Source organism: Hippocampus zosterae, chromosome 12 (assembly GCF_025434085.1).
Source record: "Hippocampus zosterae strain Florida chromosome 12, ASM2543408v3, whole genome shotgun sequence".
Taxonomy (NCBI): Eukaryota; Metazoa; Chordata; class Actinopteri; order Syngnathiformes; family Syngnathidae; genus Hippocampus; species Hippocampus zosterae.
The window spans coordinates 2,406,887-2,429,974 of NC_067462.1; the positions used below are offsets into that span (position 1 = coordinate 2,406,887).

Below are 23,088 nucleotides of genomic sequence, written 5' to 3' on the forward strand. Positions count from 1 at the left end.
GGGCGCTGCTTCCTGCCAGGGAGAGGGTGCGGCTATACGCCTCGATAGTCACGGTTTGTGAACTAAATTCATCATCATAAGAATAATAATGAGAAGGAGAACAAGCGGCAACGACATTCAGACGCAGGGCACTGACTCGCAATTTCGCAAAGTTTCACTTTGAGGTTACTTGTTATCTTTCACACGGCTTAGCATGTCAAGTTTTCGATCTGACCCTTTGTCATGAACTTTCCGACCCGGCACGCCGGGAAAAAAAACTCAGCCGTGGCTAATATCTGGACACACAGCAGAGACGGTCAATATGCAGCGCAACTTTGACTGTGTGGGGTGTTACGGTTCAGCGGCGCGGGGTGAGGAGAGAGGAAAGGGGGAAAAGAGCCAACCTTGCTGACTTTGTGCGTCATAAACTCGCAGGCCAAATAATGGCGGTCTCTCACTTCGCAGCACATTGACATCTCCCGTGGATAAGTCCAGCTGGAAGACCGAGGCGTTCATGTACTCCGTCCAAAAGATGAAATTGCGATAATGGGATATTCCGAATGGGTGGTTGAGCTCTTTCCCATTGTACACCACCTGCAATGGAAAGTAGAGACCCATGCCGTAAGGAGCGCATATTTGTCGGGTCGAGTGAATACTCACCATTCGCCCGGTGCCGTTGAGGTAGATCTTTTCAATGTGATCATAGTAGGCGTCGCACCAATACATGCTCCCGGAGCTGTGGTCCAGGGTCAGGCCGTTGGGCCACAGCATGTTTGTGGTGACAAAAAGGCGGCGGTGTGAACCGTCCATCCAGGCTTTCTCGATCCTGCCGATGCTGTCGTTGACCTCGTCTTCTTCCCAGTCCGTCCAGTACATCCAGCTAGCGCGGTCACAAAAGCACCAGTCAACCAATAGCGCCTACGATGACCGCATACGTTTACGTGTACGGCCGTGCAATGTAATAAAGTTTGGGGGTCACACATTTTCCTTCACTTGTGCCGCCTCAACCATCTGGGGGCAGTATGAGACATGCGGACATATTGGACTGGAGTCTCGGCTTCTCATGAGGGTTTCAAGACGATGCATAGCACGGAGTCAGCCCTGTTACGCGTTTCTAATGACATCCTCCTGGCAAATGACTCTGGAGACCAGTCACACACTGCTCCCCTGTCATGTGGTGTTCCGCAGGGCTCAATTCTGGGGCCTCTGCTGTTCTCGCTATATCTGCTCCCATTGGGTTCCATCTTAAGGAAACATGGTATTCCCTTCCACTGCTATGCAGATGACGGCCAGATCTATGTCCCACTGAGCAAGAAAGACGCCTTCTCATTAAGGCCACTCCTATCCTGTCTGGAAGAAATCAAAACCTGGATGGCACAAAATTTCTTGAAATTCAACGAAAAGAAGACAGAGGTGATATTGTTTGGTCCCAGTGGCCCTTGTACATTGCATCCTGTAGACTTGGGCCCCCTGTCTCCTTATCTTAAGTCAACAGTCTCAAACTTGGGCCTTAAACTGGACAGTGATTTCAAACTTGATCGGCAAATTGGTGCCGTTGTTAAATCCAGCTTCTTTCACCTGAGGCAGCTGGCCAAAAATAAAACATCTCCTCTCACATGAAAACTTCCCGGCTGGATTACTGCAATGCCCTTTACTTTGGAGTCAGCCAGTCCTCCATTAAGCGCCTTCAGCTGGTCCAGAATGCCGCTGCTCGCCTCTTGACTGGTACTCGTAAGAGGGAGCACATAACTCCTACTCTGGCATCCCTTCACTGGCTCCCCATTCATTTTGGAGTTATTTTCAAGATCCTCCCTCTTTGTTTTCAAATCTCTGAATAATCTCGCGTCACTTTACCTCTCTGAGCACATCCGCCCCTATACACACCTGCCCGGTGCCTCAGGTCTGTGGACCAGACATTATTAGAAGTACCAAGAACTAAACCTAGGCTCAGAGGGGATCGAGTCTTTTCTGTTGCTGGTCCCTCTCTCTGGAATGACCTCCCACTGAACATTCGGCAAGCCTCCTCGCCGCCCATCTTCAAAGCCCTCCTCAAAACTCACTTGTATTCTTTGGCATTCGACTCAGCATGACTTAGATTGGTTCTTGGTTTTACTGTTTGGTGCTTTCTACCGCCTTTATTACCGATTTGTCTTACTGTTTACTGTGCATGTTAAATTGCTCCATGTACAGCACTTTGTATGCAGCGATGGCTGTTTGAAAGTGCAATATAAATACCGTTGACTTGACTTGACTTTGGCTTTATTTCAGACCCCACAAAATCCAACTGTATGATTGTCACGACAGGCAAAACAAAGCCGAAATGTGCAAAAGGGGTGTGGGGCGCTCGGTTCCTCCGATGAAGCCTCAACTTTTAATTCTTGACACATCGACTGGTAGTCCCTTTGATTTCTTATCAGTCCAGATATCTGAGAGCATATGTAGGCTTGAAAGAGATCCGTTTCATACCTGTATGACATCGCTCACCGGGGGTTTTGTTCCGGCATGGGAATGATGATTCCCCTCCCTCGCCCCGCTTTGATTCCAACAGAGAACACAACCTCGGCTGCCGAATGCCAAATCCAACCACTGAGTTCAGAATACGGAGATTGACTTCACAATGAGCACATCCCGAAAGAAATGTGAGTAAATTGGATTCAAGGATTTCCCTCATGTAAATCCATATCATTAAAAGCAACAACAACAACAAAAAACACCCTGGCATAGGAACACGAACATGTTGTCGCGTCACAAATCACTCAGGCTTATCAAGTTCAAAAGACGCTCCGCTGCACATCGTCACATCGTGCGTTAGCAACCCAAGTTTTGGTTCCCAAGGTTGAAACTCACAACGGACGCGTTGCGTTTGAAACCAGAGCGGCTCCACGATTTCACATGATCTGTTTTCGAGTCAGCGTGCTCGGAGGATTTGTTCCTTTTTCAGCATCGCTGAGTGAGCCGTGCGGCCTCCTGCTTGCCGGCGCGCAAGATGAAAGCCGAAATTTCCAAATCATCTGGATGGCCGCGTGAATTATTCAAACGCGCGCACGGGCACGCATATCATACCAGGCTGGCATTTGGCCACGACATAATTGGGATATCTGAATTATAGCACAGGCCGCATATTTGATATGACGGCCGCCGTGAATGAAAACGTGCCCGGTTAGTGTTCCGTGTCAGTTCGTGGAAATTTACACACCGCATCCCTGTAGATGTTGGGTTTGGATCGCTTTGGATTTGAGATCAGCACAATTTTTGAGTTGAAGATAAAGACTATAGGGTGAATCTCAGATTGTCACGTCAATTGTGAGGAAAAGAAATGCCACCAAATGTCTACACTTCAAACTAGCAGATGGTGTGTACTGGATGTCCAATACAAACTTCGGGTGGGGTTGAATACCGATACCAGGCATTGGTATCGGACTGTCACTCGTGGAGGCAGCCAATCGCCATTGATACTTAAGGCAAAGAAATAGTAATTAAAAAAAAAATTATCTGATGAATAAGTCCTCCTTGACAGTAGTTGGCACTATACTGTGGCCGCTTGACACATTGGCAAGTCATCTTTGGTGTCGCCGCGTTGTCTGGCAAAACTGCTTTTCCGTACCTGTTTAGGGGGTCGACCACAATGGCCCGAGGGTGCGACATGTTCCCTTCCAAGAGCGTTTTCCTGGTCTCGGAAGCACTCCGCAACCTGGCAACACTGATTGTCTTCCGGTAACCGTCGTTGGTCCAGTACAGGTTGTGGCCAATCCAGTCCACAGAGATTCCTTCGACGTTGTCCAGTTCTACAACGACGACGACAGAGAAATAGTCATTCAAGCAGGATTTGAAATCAAGGACGTATCCAAGTGCGTCGGACGGTTTTCCCCTGATGGGGTCAAGGATTTTGGACTCACCGTCGTTCAGGATCGTTTCCCTGCTGCTGCCGTCGATGTTTTGCCTTCCGATGAGGAAACTGGTGGTGTCGGCAAAGTAAATCTGTCCCGATGCCGCGTGGTAGTCAATAGCTCGAGGGTTGACCAGGTCTTCGATGGGCACCATATGTTCATCGCTAGATTTAACATTCATATCCATCCCTCGGATGACACCGGGACGCCCCTTACCATAGAACAGGAAGAGATTGTTTTGGGGCTCTAAGAGGAACAAAAGGAGAGACCGTTTACTGTTAGTGCGATTTAATTGCTGCGATTTGTCTCTGCTGTTCCTTGGTATTAGCTCTTTCATCAATGGCATTGTTCTCTAGACCTCCCCTGTTCACGTTAATGGCGTCGATGACCAGTGCCAATGACTATTGGTTCCCGTTTCAATCATCCTTGCCCAAGACAAGTACTTACCTTGGCTGCGAACATTGCCTCGGATCTAAAATAACAGCGCACCCGCATAAAAGGACCAAGAGAGAAGAATAGAAAGCTGACGGAGCTCCTCTGTGGCCTGCCGGCCACCAAGAGGGGGGGGCGCCGCAGACGCCAACCCTCGGCGATCCTCTCGAGAGGCGAGAGGAAGCATGAAGGAGGGCTCCCGGAGAAAGAAGCGGACCTCTCCTCGCGCTCGGTGCCAACCCGGGAGACTACGATGCGGAGGGTGAAGACCACACATGCCTCCGTTCAATTTATCATTGTGCGAGGGAGAAGGCGGCGGCCCGGGAGACAATTAAGCCTCGCGAGAGACCCAGATATCAAACTCCTCCGCGACCGCTGTAAGAAGCACGGGCATTTAGCGCCACCATCTCATTAGGTTGAGGAAGAGAGGAAGCGAGAGCAAGGAGGCATAAAATAAAAAAAGGGCTTCTGCCATCAGATCATCTATAATGGGGGAATAAATCAAAAGTGTCAGACCAAAACCTCCTGGCGCTTTGTTACCCAAACTGCAAGTTGGTCGCCCCCCACCCGCTCCGCCCTGCGTACCCGAATGTGACGTGAATTAGATTCCAATGTCAACCGCGCAGTCTTCCGGCATTGATCAGCCTGCTCAACAACCGCAGACAAAGTTAAAATATGATCTGGCGATAATCAATCACAACGGCGGCGCCATGATGCCATTCCATTCTTTCGGATGGATGATCCGCGTCCATCAATGCCCTTCTCGATCAACGTCGGTCTACGGCAGATGAGTGCTCCGTTATGACCTTACCTTTGTCCTTTTCAGACATTCATTCCAAGCGCTTGCAATTAGCCCGGTTAGTGATCAACGCAAAAGTTTCAAAGAATAGATTGGAAAGTGGGACAAACGTACTTTTACAGGACTGTCCATCGGAGCCGAGACTGTAGCCAACGCGGCAATGGCACGTTCGGGACTTGTAGCTGCCGCTCAGAAGGCAAACGTGGGAGCAGCCGCCCAATTTGCCGTAGGCGTTCATTTCACACGCGTGAGACTTCACTGCGGACAAAATCGGCAACATATTAGAGGAAGATAACAAAACGCGATTGTGCGCACGCACCAAGGGGGTTGAAAGGACAAATAAGCGACGTTTCGGCTGAACCGCCGCAAGATGACGATTGTTGCTTGAAGTCGATTTACAATTCACAAATCACACTCGGAACTTTAAAATCGGGCTGGGAAAACGAGTGAGCGAGTCAGTGTTGAAAAAGATCAACGCGGTCCTCCATGAACTCATTCACTCCCAAAGACGTTTTTAAACGTCTTTTCAGACTTGGTCCAGAATTGGCTGCTACTGAATGAGTTAATCAACGTCAACACGACCATCGGCACCTTGGCGTCGATTCCTAAATATCCAAAGTTGTCCAAACTCTTGCACGATTGTTGTGGTTTACCTTTGGGTTGACTGAGTTTGTGGTAAACGCGGAGTGCTTGCGTATTCCCCACACTCGCGAGCGTCTTGAGCTCTGCTGTGACGTTGAAGCGGTGGATTTGCAGCAGCGTCGCTCCATTCCAAGGCTCAGCGTGCGTACTCTCGGTAGCATAGAGGAAGTTCTCAAACACAGCTAATGCATAAACATTTGACACCTGCGGGGGAGGGGGGGGGGGAGATCAAATGAGCTTTTCTTACGATACGACAAGCTAGTCCAGTTAGATGGTTCAAATCACGCCGACTTGTTGGCCGCAAGGGCCCGTCTGCACACTTGGCAGGCCACCGACCGGGCCGAGGAACCGCAAAGCCCTGCGGGGGCTGATGCTGCCTTGATACCTGGGGCATCCATGCTACATTTAGCAGGCTGACACCCATGAAAAGTGACATGACTGGACGATCCGCGTTTACGGGAAGCGGAGCTAAACCCGAGGGAAACGCGATGTGACATCGGGGCCACAGGGAAACACAAGTCGGACGAAACGCAGAAACAACAAGCACGGCCCGTGTTTTGCCTCTTTGGTGGAATCTTCACATTTCTTCGGCACACGTTGATATCGGCGGCGGCGTTGCTGCTTTCGCCGCTGGATTGTCATTAAGCAGCTGAGGCCACTTCGTTTAACGACGTGTCGGTGGACAAATTGTACGAGATATGACAAACGGGCTGATGAGGAAAGCTTATCGCCATTTTAATCAGGCAAGTCGGTCTAGTAGCAGACGCTTGTGTTTTGTTTTTATGAAAGTGGGGGGGGAGTGACAAAAATACTTTGGTCCTTAATTTGCTTCGACACACCTAATTAGTCTACAAGTACATTGGCTGTCTGATTAACTTCACGTCAGCAGTAAGCATTCACTTGACGTTTCAGATGCGATGGTTTGGGCCGATATGATTTTTTGCATATCATTAAAAAAAACATATATGAATCACTTCACCATGAATGAGATCAATTTTGGTCCTTAATTTGCTTCGACACACCTAATTAGTCTACAAGTACATTGGCTGTCTGATTAACTTCACGCCAGCAGTAAGCATTCACTTAACGTTTCAGATGCGATGGTTTGGGCCGATATGATTTTTTTTTGCATATCATTAAAAAAAACATATATGAATCACTTCACCATTAATGAGATTAATTTTAAGTGACGGCTTGTTGTTCTTTGCAGGTGCTTAAATGCTCCAGGCCAGTGACGTCAAGTGCTGGAATCGAAGGCTAACTTTAGGTTTATCTTCTACTTCCCGCGCTTGTTTCATATTCACCAACCATACGCTGGCGATCGTCAGCTGACGGTTTTGCGTCGCCACGACAAGTGAATGAGGCCACACGCAAGAAGATGCAAGAAGGGTCCAAAAGGCAAAAGGCAGTCACTCACTTGGCTTCCCTGGAAGATGCTGTGTCGGTTTTTGCCTTGGTAATCCACAACGTCAATGTAATCCAGGTAGGCGTCTGCCCAGTAGACCAGCCTTTTGACCACATCCAGCGCCACAGCTGTGGGCTGCTCGATTTTGTCATCCACCAGTCTGGTCCTGTTGGTGCCATCCATGTTGCAGCGCTCCACCTTGGCCACGTTCCCATAGTCGGTGAAGAACATCATGCTACAAAAATATAGCCGGACAGTATCTCAAATCATCTTTTCCCATTGAAATGAATAGAAAGGCCATTAATTTGTTCCGACCTTCCCAGAAAAAACAACAAAAACTTGTTTTTTATTTTTTTATTCTTTTTAACAGGGCAGCCATTTTGTGTGCTATTTCTGTCTTGTCCAGGTGTGCCTCGTTGTCTCGTCAGAATAATTGTTTTTTTTTAGTTGTCTGTTTTTTGACCGTCTGCGTCAGTTCATTATTGCTGTCATGTATGCACTTTGTTTTGAGTGTTTCTTTGCGGCGCTGATTTCTGCTTTTCTGGGACTTTGTTAATGTCCTCATTAGAATCCTTGAATACTGACCGTATGAGAGTTCCAGATCAGATGTCTGCACCGACATCGATATCTTTGACCAGCTTTTATTTTGTTCAGGGTCACATTTGCAAAACTCAGTCAGTCGCACAAGAGCATTTTTCGTCATGCTCAACGAAATCGGTCCGACAGGACCACTTGACCTTCCGAAGGAAATACCACATGCAGTGTGTGAAACATGTAAACATTTATTTTTCCAGACAAGCGACACTATTTTTCCAAAGCCTCCAAGATGAATGTCATGGCCGTTCATGCTTCACATATGGTCCGCCCTTAACATTTCCTCCACCGCGTTTCACACGCGATGCTTTGAATGATAAAGCAGTCCCATACCTTCACCCCAGTATTTTTTTTTCCCCCCGCCACCATTCAAACACAAGCACAACTTGCACAAAGGAATACAAGTTGTGGGTCGCGTTGTGAATTTGAGGCCAGATTTGCCATCGACCAATAAGACGGCTTGAACACATCTCGCAGCGTTCATTTGATGTTGTCAAAGGATGATGAATAGAACCCAGAGGTCACGCCATCCAAAACGGTCCTGCATGAGGAAGATGCAATCAAACTCGACTTAGAAGAGTCACAGTCTGCTCTGCGAAACGGAAAAGCGATCTTCCGTCATTAAAGAAAGACGAATGTGGCGGAAAGAGAGAAAAAAAATCAAGAAGTGGAAGGGTATAATAGCGTGCTAGAATTAGAAGCGTTAGCTTCAGGCAGCTAGCAACAATGTCGATGCCTAGCGTGGGAGCTAAAGTAAGGACGCCCCCACTGAGACGGCACACCATCCAATCCCAAATAACAAATCACCGATTGGATAAAGCATCTTGCAGCGCCGGGAACTGAAATAAATGAAGTGGATATTTGTTTCCCCATCGATGTGGCAGCGCTAACCATGTGTCTCTCATTCACAGGCAGTTGTTATCGCTAACGCTAAGTGACAGATGAGCTGGGACGCACAATCCCACACAGGCTATTAGAACTCTCGACCCGATCGCAGACGCTACAAATGTTGATCTCACATGCATGCACACCCACAAAATACATAAAAAAGAACATTGGGGCACGCTAGTAGTCTGAGTACAGACGTCCACTGTGGTATGGGCCGGTAGCTTTATTCGTTCTCTTTATACAGCGCACATCACAAGATAGTCTTTCGGGGTAATCTTTTGAGACGTTTGTTGACTTTGGTCACACCAGGCGAATCGGGCTCGAAATTGCTTTGAGCAATTATCTTTAAACGCGTGTAACAGGCTAAAGGGGCGCTCGCTCAGTCGAAGCACATTCGGCGTCATGCCTTGTGAAAACACCCTTACTCGGGATGATGACAATCTTCAGTGTTCTTGTTTTGCTCCAACGTGTTTGTTGCATGCCTTTCGCGCCTCGCCTAATGTTAGCGCCACCAAAAAAAAAAAATAATAAATGGATGGAGGGCCAAAGACAAAATAAAATCTAATAAAGCGTTTCTCAAATTAATGAATGAAAAGTGGCGCTTTGGAGGTCTCCTTAAATGGTGAGCCAGGGCCACCCACAGAGGCGCTCGAATACCTGCGGTGACAATTGCCACAAGAACATTTTCCATTTCTTCAACTGTAATTGTTGGGTATTTAAAAAAAAAAAAAAAAGCGTGCTGCAGAGGACCTCGGGGTATGAGAGCACAATGCACACAGGAGCCAAAGCACTAAGTACCTTTAATACTGGGCGGGGGAAGGAGGGGGGGGGGGGCTTGAAATCAATTCCGAAAGACACAGGGAGTCAGTTTCACACAGAAAGCAGCCATTGTGCAACCACATTTGCGAAAGAGAATAGCTCACACAACCCAAAAACTGTGGATTGTCAGTTTGTCGAAACATTTTTTGAATTACTTGGGACTGGTTGCTACGCTACCTGACAGGTCGTACTTGAAATTCTGTTACTTTGAATTCGTTTTTAGCGCAGACGGCCACGTTAGCAAATTATTTTTCAAATAATAATTTCAATGTCTTATTTATGTATTTATTTTAAAATGGCACAGGTGTCAAACTCAAGGCATTGGGGCCTGATCTGGCCCCTCGAGATCATTTTATGTGGCCTGTGAAAGCAAATCAAAAATGTCAAACGTTTATGATGCTTGCTAAAATCCCTAACAAAATGTCAAATTCTCATTTGTAATATATAAGCGTGATACTGTAAGCATTTCCTTGTTACCAAACCCCTCATTACAATAAAACATTAGGTGAATAAACCGTTATCCTTAGCTTCTTCATAAGGGAATCAACTGCAAATCTGGCCAGCGCCAAAAATGATTTTGACAGCCCTGCTATATGACATATTTGGCAAGTGCCAGATATATGTTATTCATTCATTCATTCCATTCATCTTCCGAGCCGCTTGATCCTCACTAGGGTCGCGGGGGGTGCTGGAGCCTATCCCAGCTGTCTTCGGGCAGTAGGCGGGGGACACCCTGAATCGGTTGCCAGCCAATTGCAGGGCACACAGAAACGAACAACCATTCGCACCCACACTCACACCTAGGGACAATTTAGAGTGTTCAATCAGCCTGCCATGCATGTTTTTGGAATGTGGGAGGAAACCGGAGCACCCGGAGAAAACCCACGCAGGCCCGGGGAGAACATGCAAACTCCACACAGGGAGGCCAGAGTTGGAATCGAACCCGGTACCTCTGCACTGTGAAGCCGACGTGCTAACCACTGGACTACCGGGCCGCCCAGATATATGTTATACATGCTTGAATTTATTTCAAGATAACATTCGTGTCATTCATACTGAAATCGGACCCTTCAACAAAAAATTCAACATTCTTCATCCACCATTTTACTAAAAACCGCTGCGACAATCTCTTGACCTTGTCAGTCTCAAATGTCGCTGCAACCATCCGATTGGACTGGACTCTTCAATTTGGGCGCGCGACCGATTTCTCTCAAGAAACATACAGGGGGGCCAGACCGGTGAGAAAGCACAGCGCCGTCACGCCATTCCCCTTTTTTTTTCAATCAATACGAGGGCAGTGCATCGCATAAGCAACGTCGCCCAAGTGCTAATTGAGATTCTGTGTCTGCGGGTGTATCAACATCACAGAAATGAAGAGTTGTCATGTTGAGTGACCCCTTCAAGTTCCCTCCCATCAATTTGCTGGCGTCAGCGTCGGTCTTGTCAAAGTTTAAGCTTTATTTCTTTGACTCGGAAACCCGTAACAAGCGGATGTCAATGAAGTGCGTCGACCAGACGCGCTTGTGAGAAACAAGGACGCGGTCAAAACAGGCAAGGGCGAACGCCCCACTTCAGCGGATGACATACGGGCCGACATTCACCCAGGGTAAGGAGCTAAGGCTGACTGAAAGAATGAGGTCGGAGGAGTTTCCGCGGCAGCCGGCAGCCTTGACGGCAATCAATCCCGAATCATGTCATGTTCAAAGATGGCCGCCGTAGCAAAAGCCCACGGTGAGCAAACTCAATTCCGAGGGGGGGATGAACTGACAAAGGAGTGATCGGCGGCCCAACAACTGGCAGCTGTTCAACTTCACTCACACGAAGCAAGCAACAACACTCCAAAAACACTTACCTTGGAGCTCCTTATTTCATCGTGGTTATTAATCGTTTAAAAAAAAAAAAAATCTATTTTTGCAAGTTCACCAGACCGCAGGGACCAAGATGACGCGCATTATCGCGCTCATGAATATGCGTTTCTATCAAGACCGGATGAATTTGTCACTTTCTTCGCTCGCTTTTGTTTTTCCTTGAACCAAAGTCACATTTTACAAACGCTCCCGTGCTGCTGTTAAACGCTACCCGGATTTTTGACAAGCTTCATCGTGAACAGGCGCGGTACCCGAGCCTGTCAGAATATTTTTTTTTTTGCTCAAAAACATATCTGCCGGGTCGTATTGTTCTGCAAGGGAAAGCAATTACTTCAAGACAGCAAGGAGTCACCGACCAAGGAGGATTTATTTTGTCCCGCGACATCATTCATTCATTCATTCGCTGCCGAGGGACATTGACGTTCGTCAATTGGAATTGTCTAGTGGAGACAATGTGTCCGTCAAGAATGGTTTTCAACGGCCGGGCATGGAAGAGGGTCTTTAGATTTGAGATCGGCACAAATTTTGAATCCATGGTCAAGGTTAAGACAGCTGACACTCGACCAGAGGAAGCACTTTGTATTCATTCATTCATCTTCCGAGCCGCTTGATCCTCACTAGGGTCGCGGGGGGTGCCGGAGCCTATCACAGCTGTCTCCGGGCAGTAGGCGGGGGACACCCTGAATCGGTTGCCAGCCAATCGCAGGGCACACAGAGACGAACAACCATTCGCACTCACACTCACACCTAGGGACAATTTTAGAGTGTTCAATCAGCCTGCCACGCATGTTTTTGGAACGTGGGAGGAAACCGGAGCACCCGGAGAAAACCCACGCAGGCCCGGGGAGAACATGCAAACTCCACACAGGGAGGCCGGAGCTGGAATGGAACCCGGTACCTCTGCACTGTGAAGCCGACGTGCTAACCACTGGACTACCGGCCCGACCGCACTTTGAATATACAACGGGAATATGTTTCATTGTAGGTCGTCGCAAAGCGTGTGTCGTGATTGTGAAAAAAAAGCCGTCAGCGTTTATGGAGTGAATGTCAAAAAAAGCCGGCGGCGTTCAAATGAAGCCATTGAGTGAGTCGGCATTGTTTACAGCGTGTGACTGGATTTTTTTTTTTTTTTTAATAGTTTGAGGTGTCACAAAAGCAACAAATACAGTGTTAGCATCCGAGTGACAGCTAGTTTTCTCGACTTTTTGCTCAGACAGGCCCGGCACCTGTTTGTCACCTCGTTTATGGAAGGCAGATTAAACCTTTGCAGCAGTGACAACCTTCAACGACCTGGAAAACCTTCCGTTCCTGCATCCCGTATTGGTTGACAACCTCGCTGCGGTTGCGAATGGTGACAATTCTCACTCGTATAACTGACACAGGGCGGCCCGGTAGTCCAGTGGCTAGCACGTCGGCTTCACAGTGCAGAGGTACCGGGTTCGATTCCAGCTCCGGCCTCCCTGTGTGGAGTTTGCATGTTCTCCCCGGGCCTGCGTGGGTTTTCTCCGGGTGCTCCGGTTTCCTCCCACATTCCAAAAACATGCGTGGCGGGCTGATTGGACGCTCTAAATTGTCCCTAGGTGTGAGTGTGAGCGCGGATGGTTGTTCGTTTCTGTGTGCCCTGCGATTGGCTGGCAACCGGTTCAGGGTGTCCCCCGCCTACTGCCCGAAGACAGCTGGGATAGGCTCCAGCACCCTGCGCGACCCTAGTGAGGATCAAGCGGTTAGGAAGATGAATGAATGAATGAATGAAAAAGATGTAAGGTGACAAGTGTGACTGCAAATGTATGTCTAGACAGCAGATGCATCACTGAGTCCATTTGTGGTGCATTTTTGGAACGCTTTGCTCATGCAGGCGGCGGACCACTCACCCCGCGAGAGGATCCAGAGCGATTCCTTTGGGATTCAGCAGGTCGAGCTGGAGGAGAGTCACACAGGTGTCGCCGGTCTGGTCGCACGCAAAGATCCTGTCGGTGACCCGGTCGACAAAATAGAAGTTGCCCGTCAGCCAATCGATAGCCATGTGCTCAGCATCTGCAATGAGAGCGGTGGAGACGTAATCGATCGCTTGCCGTGGCTACGAGAAGCGTTCTACGTTCCCTTTCACACATAATGTGATGGTTTCCAGAAAAAAAAAAAAAAAACGGAACATACTGTGCAAGTGCTGTTGTGTTGTTATTTCCTTTTCCCGCGTGAGTCTGCGGAGATTCCTCATTTCGGCGCAGCGAAGTTGCCCAGAGGACTCTTTGGACAGAACCCAGCAAACCTTGTCCTGGCTGTGCTGGAAATCCATCGCCAGACTTCCATTTACACTCAGAGACCTCAGAGGCAGAAAGCCCGTTCCGTTGAGGTGGCTGATGACAATACGGTCCGATCCACCCATCAGAAGCACGGGATGCCTGTCGCCCGCATCTGGTCGGGGATATGGAAAGAAAGTCGCGTCCGTTTATTTGCTCTTCTGTTCTGCCGAGACGTCGCGGAGGGAAAGACGCGCTGGCAATAACGAAACGGATACAAAGGAGTGCGTTGCATCGCATCGTCGGATGAATTAAAGTGTCGGTGTGACACTGGAACAATTACGGTGCCTAATCAAGTGACATCATTAATCAATCGCACGTCGTCGGTGTTCATTGAGGAGTAAAAGACGGGCGCGCTCTCCAAGGCTGCTTTGTCTTGCTCTATCAAGAGGAAAAAAAAAAAACATTTCATGTATTGATTGGCAAAATCAAAACATGAAAGTGAAGTGATCACCTCAAATACTGTTACAAAGCGCATGCAGTGCAGCACGTCTTATTTAAGATAAGATAAGATATCCTTTATTCGTCCCACACTGGGGAAATTTATTTCATCATTCATCTTCCGTACCGCTTGATCCCCACTAGGGTTGCGGGGGGTGCTGGAGCCCATCCTAGCCGTCTCCAGGCAGTAGGCGGGGGACACCCTGAATCGGTTGCCAGCCAATCGCAGGGCACACAGAAACAAACAACCATTCGCACTCACACTCACACCTAGGGACAATTTAGAGTGTTCAATCAGCCTGCCATGCATATTTTTGGAATGTGGGAGGAAACCGGAGCACCCGGAGAAAACCCACGCAGGCCCGGGGAGAACATGCAAACTCCACACAGGGAGGCCGGAGCTGGAATCGAACCCGGTACCTCTGCACTGTGAAGCCGACGTGCTAACCACTGGGCTACCGGGCCGCCCGGAAATTTATTTAATTATAATAAAATAATAATAATAAATTTATTTAGGCACTCAAACGTTTTTGCGACTGCCGGGGGGGTGGGGGGGGACATGCCAATCAATGAGTTTGTCAGAAGCGCGCAATTACCCCGCACTTACGTTTTCCTTTATCTGGAGCGAGTCGCGCTATCTTGCTGAAAGCCAAGATATAAAGCATTTCAGATTGCAATTTAGAGCCGTGTGTTGGAAATGAAATATTTCACGTCGGTCTGGACTAAATGAAAACCGATTAGATCGTGATGAATTCTTCAATTGCACTGCGGAACTGGACCTTCCATCTGACATGGAAATTTGTTGTTGTTGTTGTTTCATAACGTGCTGCTTTTCATCTACTAGCCCCGGAGAACTATATCTGAATATTTATATTCATGAGCTGTCGCAAATAACGGTAAACCCTTGGTTAGCGCCAAAGCGCTATCCCCCTTTGATGCTAAAGGAATATCAATGTAGCCCAGTATTGCATTGGCTTCAGTTTACGACTAATCATATTCACTTTATTCCTGGTAGGACACGTTGATTAAAAGCCCCCACCACCCCCCCTCCCGCTAGGTGCGCTGCGCCTCCAGCTATTTTCAACACATATGCCATCGAGACCACACTAAATAAAATCCGTTAAAAAGCTTCCGGGTACAATAGAAGTATGTGCTGCACACAGATATTCTTCTTCTTTTTTTTAACTTATTGATCATCAACCACCGTCGAGCCTTAACATCTGTTTCGCTCGCGTTACTTCTAAGTGGGCCTCTTAATACCTTTGGGTATATGAACTACCGCAATCTGGCATTAGCATCAATCAGAGTTACGGCGGGCATTGTGTCGGTATTCAACTCGGTCGGCTGCTCCCACTTCCCTGGTGCTCATTAATTTGATCATTATCCTGGCCTGACCACATCTTGCAATTCCCACGCGGGTGATAGATGGAGTCAGCGGCAAACCACATTCATCTTGATCCAACAACCTGAGGAGCGGGCGATATACGATCATGGTACTCCGGTTGAAGAAACGCCTTTTAAAAGAGACCCCCCCCAAAAAAAAGGAAAAAAAGGGGGTGGGCACGTGTGCGATGACGCAAACTCACCTCGTTTGGCTTTGCACGACGTCTTGTCGGGCTGCAGGACGTATCCTTCCACGCAGCTACAACTGTATGAGCCGTAGGTGTTTGTGCAGGTTTGGCTGCACGAGCCATACTGGGCACATTCATCATGGTCTGAGGGGTTGGGGGGGGGGGGGGATACAGAGGCGGTGGGAACAAATTAGGCGTGCTCTCAGATGACCCAAATCCACGCGGTACACTGAACCGGGCCTCACTTCGGCACCTTCGGCAAACACTTGGATGACCAAGGAACCTTGTTTGGGACAGCGCCAGCACGCAGAGATGCCAGCATGTTCTGTGAGTCTCTCTCAGCGGGATTTTGTGAAAAGGTGATCAAACTCGTCAGTCCTATCGTGATCGGTCTGAGATTCGCCTCTCGAGGGCGAAGGGAAAGATGCTGGCATTCCCTTTAAGGGCATCATCCACGTAGAAACAGATTGCGGTGCATCTGCTAAGTCATTTTATCATCTCAAACTTTTTGGTCTACATTCAGTCGACCTTGTGGGAGCCCAAATCAATTTTTTTTTAAGCTGGTCGCAGAAGTGGATGGATTTCAAGACGTGCCCCATTTTTTTTTCCATGTACATGATGTACGTGTTGTTCCCGTGATGTGTTCCCAAGAGTGATCTTTGCTCTGGTACAGTTCTGAAATAGTCTCCAAGGGACAAAAACCAGTGGAAAACCAATTGGTATCGGTGCTGATTAGGACCAGTCTGACGTAGAAAAACGGTTCAGTGGACAGTATACGTGTCCAAGCAGTAATCCAGATCTGACATTTACAGCGTATATGGAAGTCGTTTAAATTGTGGGTTTAAACAAGTGGAGCAGCTGGAGCTGTGGTGCGGCCGACACAACCTCGGGCTGAACACGCTCAAGACTGTAGAGATGATCGTGGACTTCAGGAAACATTCTTCTCCTCAGTTGACCTCACACTATCCAACTGCCCTGTGTCAACCGTCGAGACCTTCAAGTTCCTGGGAATCACAGTCTCCCAGGACATGAAGTAGGAAGTCAACACCATCTCCATCCTGAAAAGGGCCCGGCAGCGGATGTACTTCCCGAGGCTGCTGAGGAAGCATGGCCTGCCACAGGAGGTGCTACGACAGTTCTACACGGCAGTCATCGAATCAATCCTGTGTTCTTCCATCATGGTTTGGTTTGGGGCCGCCACAAAAAAGGACAAAATCCGACTTCAACGGACAGTTAGGACGGCAGAAAAAAATCGTTGGCACCGCCCTACCCACTCTTGAGGACTTGCACACTGCAAGAATCAAGACAAGGGCACGGAAAATCCTCCTGGATCCCCCGCATCCTGCCCACCACCTTTTTCAGCCACTCCCCTCAGGCAGACGCTACACATCCATGCGCACCAAATCCAGTAGACACTTAAACAGCTTCTTCCCTCTAGCCATTAACTCCTTAAACGGTCACTGACGTAGTCACTCTTCTTGTACTACAAAATGGTACTACAAAACTACTGGTTACTCTAAAATGGTTCAATGATTTTGTTGTTTACGATGGTACTAGTGCAGCGTGTTATACCGGAGACAAATTCCTTGTGTGTTCTACATACTTGGCCAATACAGATGATTCTGATTCTGATTCTGATTCTGAAATTGGGGTTCCGTTCGTATGGCCGGACCATAAATATAAAGCAATCCATTGAGAAAAAAGAAATCACACGTAACGACGTATTTCTTTGTTTCTGGGTCGACGAGTTAAGTGAGGGCTCGAAACATCCTATTTTGAGAAAGTGGGCAAGAAAACAAAGACAGAATGTCCAGCAGGTTGCATCGCACGGTGTTACGACAGTATCACGAATGCAGAAACGAGAAACAACTCTGGATGCCCCTTTTGGCATTGAAACGAGATCTTCTTCGGAGAGAAAACTGACTTGCGCTGCATCGGGATGAGCAAAAGAAAGCCAAAAGTAAATAGCGCGCCTTCTGTTGTTGTGCCGGGGCCGCGAACGCGACGCTGGCGACAGATGGCCTGGCGCACCTTGCACCTCCCGCTTTTCCACCTCGGGGAAAGTCTGATGGAGGGCGCAAGTGGGGGTTGGGGGGCAGGCGTGGGAAAGGAGGAGGATGGAGAGAGGAAGTGGGCGGCGACGTTTGGGAGTCTTACCTCGGCAGCTCGTGCCGTCCTCGCCGACCTCAAAGCCGTCAGCGCAGAAACAGAAGGTGCCGTTCCTTGTCATGACGCAGCCGTAGCGGCACCGCAGCTCGTGGCAGGCTGACAGAAGCTCTGCAAGGGGGAAAGGAAATTAAAACGGGCAAAGTGGAACTTGATCCACGGTTCCATCTTGATGAGAGCATTAAAATGGGAAAAATATGAGGAAAAAGAAATCAAAGGAAATGTAGAATAGATAACAATCTGTGATTAATTATGGATAATTCTGAGTTAACTATGAAATTATACATTTGATCGCGATTAAATATTTTAATCGTTTGACGGCACTCGTTTTTTATTTTTTTTTTATTTTATTGCGAGCGTGGCAGCAAAATTGTCCGTGCTGATTTTTAGTCAAAAGGTAGCTGCTATGCCATTTAGCCCCGATTAAAAAAAAAAAAAAAATTAAAAAAGAGTTTAGATGCTGACTGCATGATGATTTTTAATCATGAATGCTAATATTGTGTTTGTGTCCTTGCTGGGTCAGCCCGACTCTGACCTTAATGAACGCTAATTATTTGCTACGTCGACTTCTGACTCCCTCGGGAAGTGTCAAGACGGTTCCTGTATTTTCATTCCCCCCCCACCCCCCTCCCATTCCCCCTACGGTGAGATCTGCAGTGTGATGTTTGACTCTCGATATTTGTCAGACAGGAAGCAAATAAAGCTCACGCTGTCATCATGAATAAACGCACGACTGAAGCAGGCTCAACCCTTAAAACAAAGCTTTGATTGGTCCGAGGACTGAGAAGCCATCGCTGAGCATTCATTAATGTCAAGTCACAGAAAACATAAAAGCTTACAAGCATTGTCTGATCCCCCCCCCCTTGCACCCCCCGCCATCCTCCACCCCTTTGTTAAGACTTCAAGATATTTATATGCTGCATGGAACAGGATGTCTCGCGGAATATAATTCTCTTCAGTCAAAGAACGGGAAAGAATGACAGTGAAAGCTTTTGCTTCCCCCGTTCTGAACGAACTGCGTCGTTTTTCATCATTTTCGAGCAACGCTAACTCATCGTGGCAGTTGCAAATGATCTTTAGGCTTCTCTGAAAACAACGTTTGCTATGGACACTTGAGGGAAACTTGCGGTATACATTTTAGATTTCTCTTGACAGGTTCTTGATCTCTCTTTTCGATACGTTTACCAAATGTTATCAGACAGTTGCGCGTTCGCTACTTTTTGAGATTGTAGCCATTTTTTTTAAGGTGATGTAACTGAGCAAGGGAAAGACTTTGGATTTGTTGGCAGCCTGCGATCCTCACAATCATATCAGCGTGTTTTTTATTGACTACCGTCAAGGGCCCCTCGCAGACAAGTACATTAAATAAACATCAGGACCGATGCCAGACGTGTTCCCTTCACTTATCGTTTTAATGCACAGCGAAGTCACCGTGTCTTAAAGTTTGCTCTTGGATTGATCGGAATTCAGAGTCGACGAGCCGAACGTCAAAATCAACAAAGATCAACAAGGCAGGATGGAAGGATTTTCGTGAATATCACTTCCAACTAGATCGCCAGATGAGGTGGCTCGGGCATCCGAGTTGGATGACTCCCGGACGCCTCCCCGGTGAGGTGCTTCGGGCATGATGAACCAGAATATGCTGGAGACGTCAAATCTCCCAGCTGGCCTGGGGAACGCCTTGGGACTTCTCGGGAAGAGTTGGAAGATGTGGCTGGGGGGAGGGAAGCGTGGGCTAAAGCGTGGGCTAATGGGACGCTACGGAATGGATTTGTACACAACTTTGGAGAACGTATTCTTGAAGCGACTTTACAATATTTTCAACTTTTACAACTTTTTCAGGACGATGAACACATCCCCGAATGGTTTGTAACTTTAAATGAGAAGTGAGCAACACTCTCGACCGCGCAAACGGCAAGCAGGTGGAACGGATGCCCTGAGTTTCCCCATTCGGAACAGGACGGCGGCTACCGTTTAGCTTTCTTTTTTTTCGTCGTGTCTGCTGATTGACGACCTGACGTGTTTTCTTTTGACTGATTTGTTTTATGTGGAAAAAGACTGCGCCGCCACATCTGCCAGCCGAGCGATCCCGTGGTCGCCGATCTCAAGGAGCCGAAGGCACGGCAGTTGGATTTTTCTCGAGGCGGGCGTGGCAAATGAAGCCATTCGTCCGTCTGATTCCTGCATAGCTGAACCTGCTCGGGTGGGGGTTGGAGGGGGCGGGGGGGTACCCGCAACCATAGCAAACGGCCCCGCGTACACTCAGGACCAAAAATCTTTGGACAACTCAGGAACAAGGAAATGCGAATAATTACTTTGCGCATCCCCGCTTTTTACATGACCAAAAGTAATGGGACATTTGGTGACGCGACTGTTCAAACAAACAAAAAAAATAAAATAAAAACCCTAAACAAAGGACTCACGGTGTAAAATCTGTTGCGTGCCGCACACATTTTGCGACTGTCGGACACATCAAGGCCCTCCCAAAATAATTCATCCACTCGCTGTGCAGCAATTTGGCACATGGCAGGCTCCTCCGATGCACTTTTCACGCCTGCTTCTCAGCCCACGTGGCTGCATTTTCTCTCTCCACACTCGCGTTAGCCGTGCCGCTCAGGAAAGTGACGGCGGCTCGAAAAAAATGGACGTCGTTCAGACGGGATACTTTGCCCATCCCAAAGCTTTTATGACTTGACTTGACAGATGTGGAAAATGGAGACGTTGTAATTTTCTAGTTTGCCAGCAGGGCGGCCCGGTAGACCAGTGGTTAGCACGTGGGCTTCACAGTGCAGAGGTACCAGGTTCAACTCCAGCTCTGGCCTCCCTGTGTGGAGTTTGCATGTTCTCCCCGGGCCTGTGTGGGTTTTCTCCGGGTGCTCCGGTTTCCTCCCACATTCCAAAAATATGCACACGCGTGGCAGGCTGACTGAACACTGTAAATTGTCCCTAGGTGTGAATGGTTGTTCGTCTCTGTGTGCCCTGCGATTGGCTGGCAACCGATTCAGGGTGTCCCCCGCCTACTGCCCGGAGACGGCTGGGATGGGCTCCAGCACCCCCCGCGACCCTAGTGAGGATCAAGCGGCTCGGAAGATGAATGAATGAATGAATGAATAGTTTGCCAGCACGTTTTGGGACCTGCAGCGGTGATTGTCAAACCAAGATTCAAAATATGCGAATGAAAAACAAAAAAAAAACAATGGCGCGTGTATCGAGCAGGCCTTAGGCCGACTCGGCCACGTTCATCCAAACAGATGGCCCCCCACGCGTGAACGCAAAGAGCGGCGCTGCTCGTGCGCCATCATCGTGTGCCCCATCTGGGCTCCATGATGACTTCCATTCAATTACCGTCATGGAATCAAAACGGCTTTAACGGTCACGCCGTACGATTGACCAGGGAGCCGAGAGGGACGCGAGGGGCCACACGTGAGCTGCGGCCACGGCCTGCCCGCCGATCTGTCAGGAGCGGTTCCACCCCCCGCCTGCTGCTAATTGGGAGCATCCCCGTCTGAAGCTGGAGTCGGAGTATCCTCGGCGGTGACGAGATTGATTTCAAACCAGGATGAAATTGGGTCAAACATTCCCCGAGGGGAGGGGGGCTCCAAAAACTCCCCAGAAATATACGAGGGGGGGTAATATTTTCATAGTAGCTGCTTTATGATTGCAGTGAGACTATTTATTTCCGAGGTTAGGCAGAGTTATCTGGGAAGCGTTAAAGTGTGTCAGCTTTGATGTGACATTGTGACCGGATGGTTCAGAACTTACTACTCTGCTTGGGGGGGGGGGGGGGGGGGGAAATCATCATCTTGCCGCTCCGAGCGGGTCTGAAATGTAAATGGCGCTCAAGCCCGAAAGACCACTCGGCTCGGAGATTTGAGAGCACGCTGCAGGTCGCTGATACGGCCTAAAGTATTTGCGGGTGTCAAAATCTCCCAGCAAACAATCCATTTTGAATTTCCGAGCCCTCCGCAGGAAGGACATCTTGCGTAATCGCTTCCGACCACACCGGGCTGTTTCCTCCAATCAGAGGGGGGGTGGGCTGGGGAGTGGGGGGTAATACTGACACGGATGACGATATCTTGACAATGGCGGAAAACAAAGCCAGACGCGTGAAATATTGATCGCCGGCGTCTTTCTCGCGTTTTTGTGGCGTGAGACGGGCGCCGCGCTTCCCCAGGATGTAAAACTCGATTTATTAGTCTTTAACAATGTGTTTTACGTCCCTCAAAAAGGAGGCGGACGCACGGAATAAAACACTCGGAAAGGGGGCGGGCCGATTCGCTCTCGTAAAAACGGATCGGCGGCGAGACTGCTTACTGTCAATATTTCATTAGCGGAGCAACCATTTTCATATTCGGCAGTCTGCTTCGACCGTCTCCACGGCTGCCTGATCATTTTAACAAGCTGAGAAACATCGAATAAAAATTTAAAAAAAATAAAATAAAATAAGTATTAGCATCCATTATTTCTTGGCGTCTTCGCTCCAGGGAGAAGACGCTGGATCGAACGCAATTTCACTGGTGGTTAAAAAAAAAAAGCCATTTCACGTTGGTCGGAGGTTTGACCCCAGGAAAGGATCATTCATTCATTCATTCATTCATTCATTCATTCATTCATCTTCCGAGCCGCTTGATCCTCACTAGGGTCGCGGGGGGTGCTGGAGCTCATCCCAGTTGTCTCCGGGCAGTAGGCGGGGGACACCCTGAATCGGTCGCCAGCCAATCGCAGGGCACACATAGACGAACAACCACTCACACTCACGCTCACACCTAGGGACAATTCAGAGTGTTCAATCAGCCTGCCACGCATGTTTTTGGAATGTGGGAGGAAACCGGAGCACCCGGAGAAAACCCACGTAGGCCCGGGGAGAACATGCAAACTCCACACAGGGAGGCCGGAGCTGGAATCGAACCCGGTGCCTCAGCACTGTGAAGCCGACGAGCTAACCACTGGACAACCGGGCCGCCCGGAAAGGATCACTTTAAATAATTGATCGTCTGAACAAACGGATTGATGAATCGCCTCCTGGAAAGGGAGGATGCGGTGTCAACGTCCACGCGTGACTCTTGGTCTCCTTTCCGGTTCTCCGCGTGAGCGAGAATGATTGGCGTGAATACAATGATTCTCCCCCAAATGGCAAAAGTCCATCTTGCCAGGCTTGAAACTGATAAACATGCCGATGAGCACATCAATCAACTTTATCTGAGGAGACGTCACGCTGGGAGCTCGCAAGGAGTAGCGAGCCTTTGCAACAGCATCTGTTCATTAAAAGAAGAACAATCATCAAAGTACTGGAAGTCTTG

The 23,088-nt window shown here is 48.6% G+C and overlaps 1 protein-coding gene across 10 annotated transcripts in view; it reads right to left on the reverse strand.

The window, feature by feature from the left end:
• The window catches only part of lrp1bb (low density lipoprotein receptor-related protein 1Bb), a 190,523-nt gene that overhangs the window by 99,893 nt on the left and 67,542 nt on the right, over positions 1-23,088 (reverse strand). For all 10 annotated transcript variants that reach the window (XM_052082609.1, XM_052082607.1, XM_052082605.1 and 7 more), the window contains 11 exons: positions 17,780-17,899; positions 15,638-15,766; positions 13,468-13,725; positions 13,185-13,347; positions 7,157-7,379; positions 5,751-5,943; positions 5,212-5,355; positions 3,876-4,112; positions 3,584-3,764; positions 640-859; positions 384-573 (listed from right to left, as the gene is read on the reverse strand). In XM_052082609.1, coding sequence (XP_051938569.1) covers positions 384-573; positions 640-859; positions 3,584-3,764; positions 3,876-4,112; positions 5,212-5,355; positions 5,751-5,943; positions 7,157-7,379; positions 13,185-13,347; positions 13,468-13,725; positions 15,638-15,766; positions 17,780-17,899 — 2,058 coding nt within the window. The remainder of the gene's footprint in view (positions 1-383; positions 574-639; positions 860-3,583; positions 3,765-3,875; positions 4,113-5,211; positions 5,356-5,750; positions 5,944-7,156; positions 7,380-13,184; positions 13,348-13,467; positions 13,726-15,637; positions 15,767-17,779; positions 17,900-23,088) is intronic.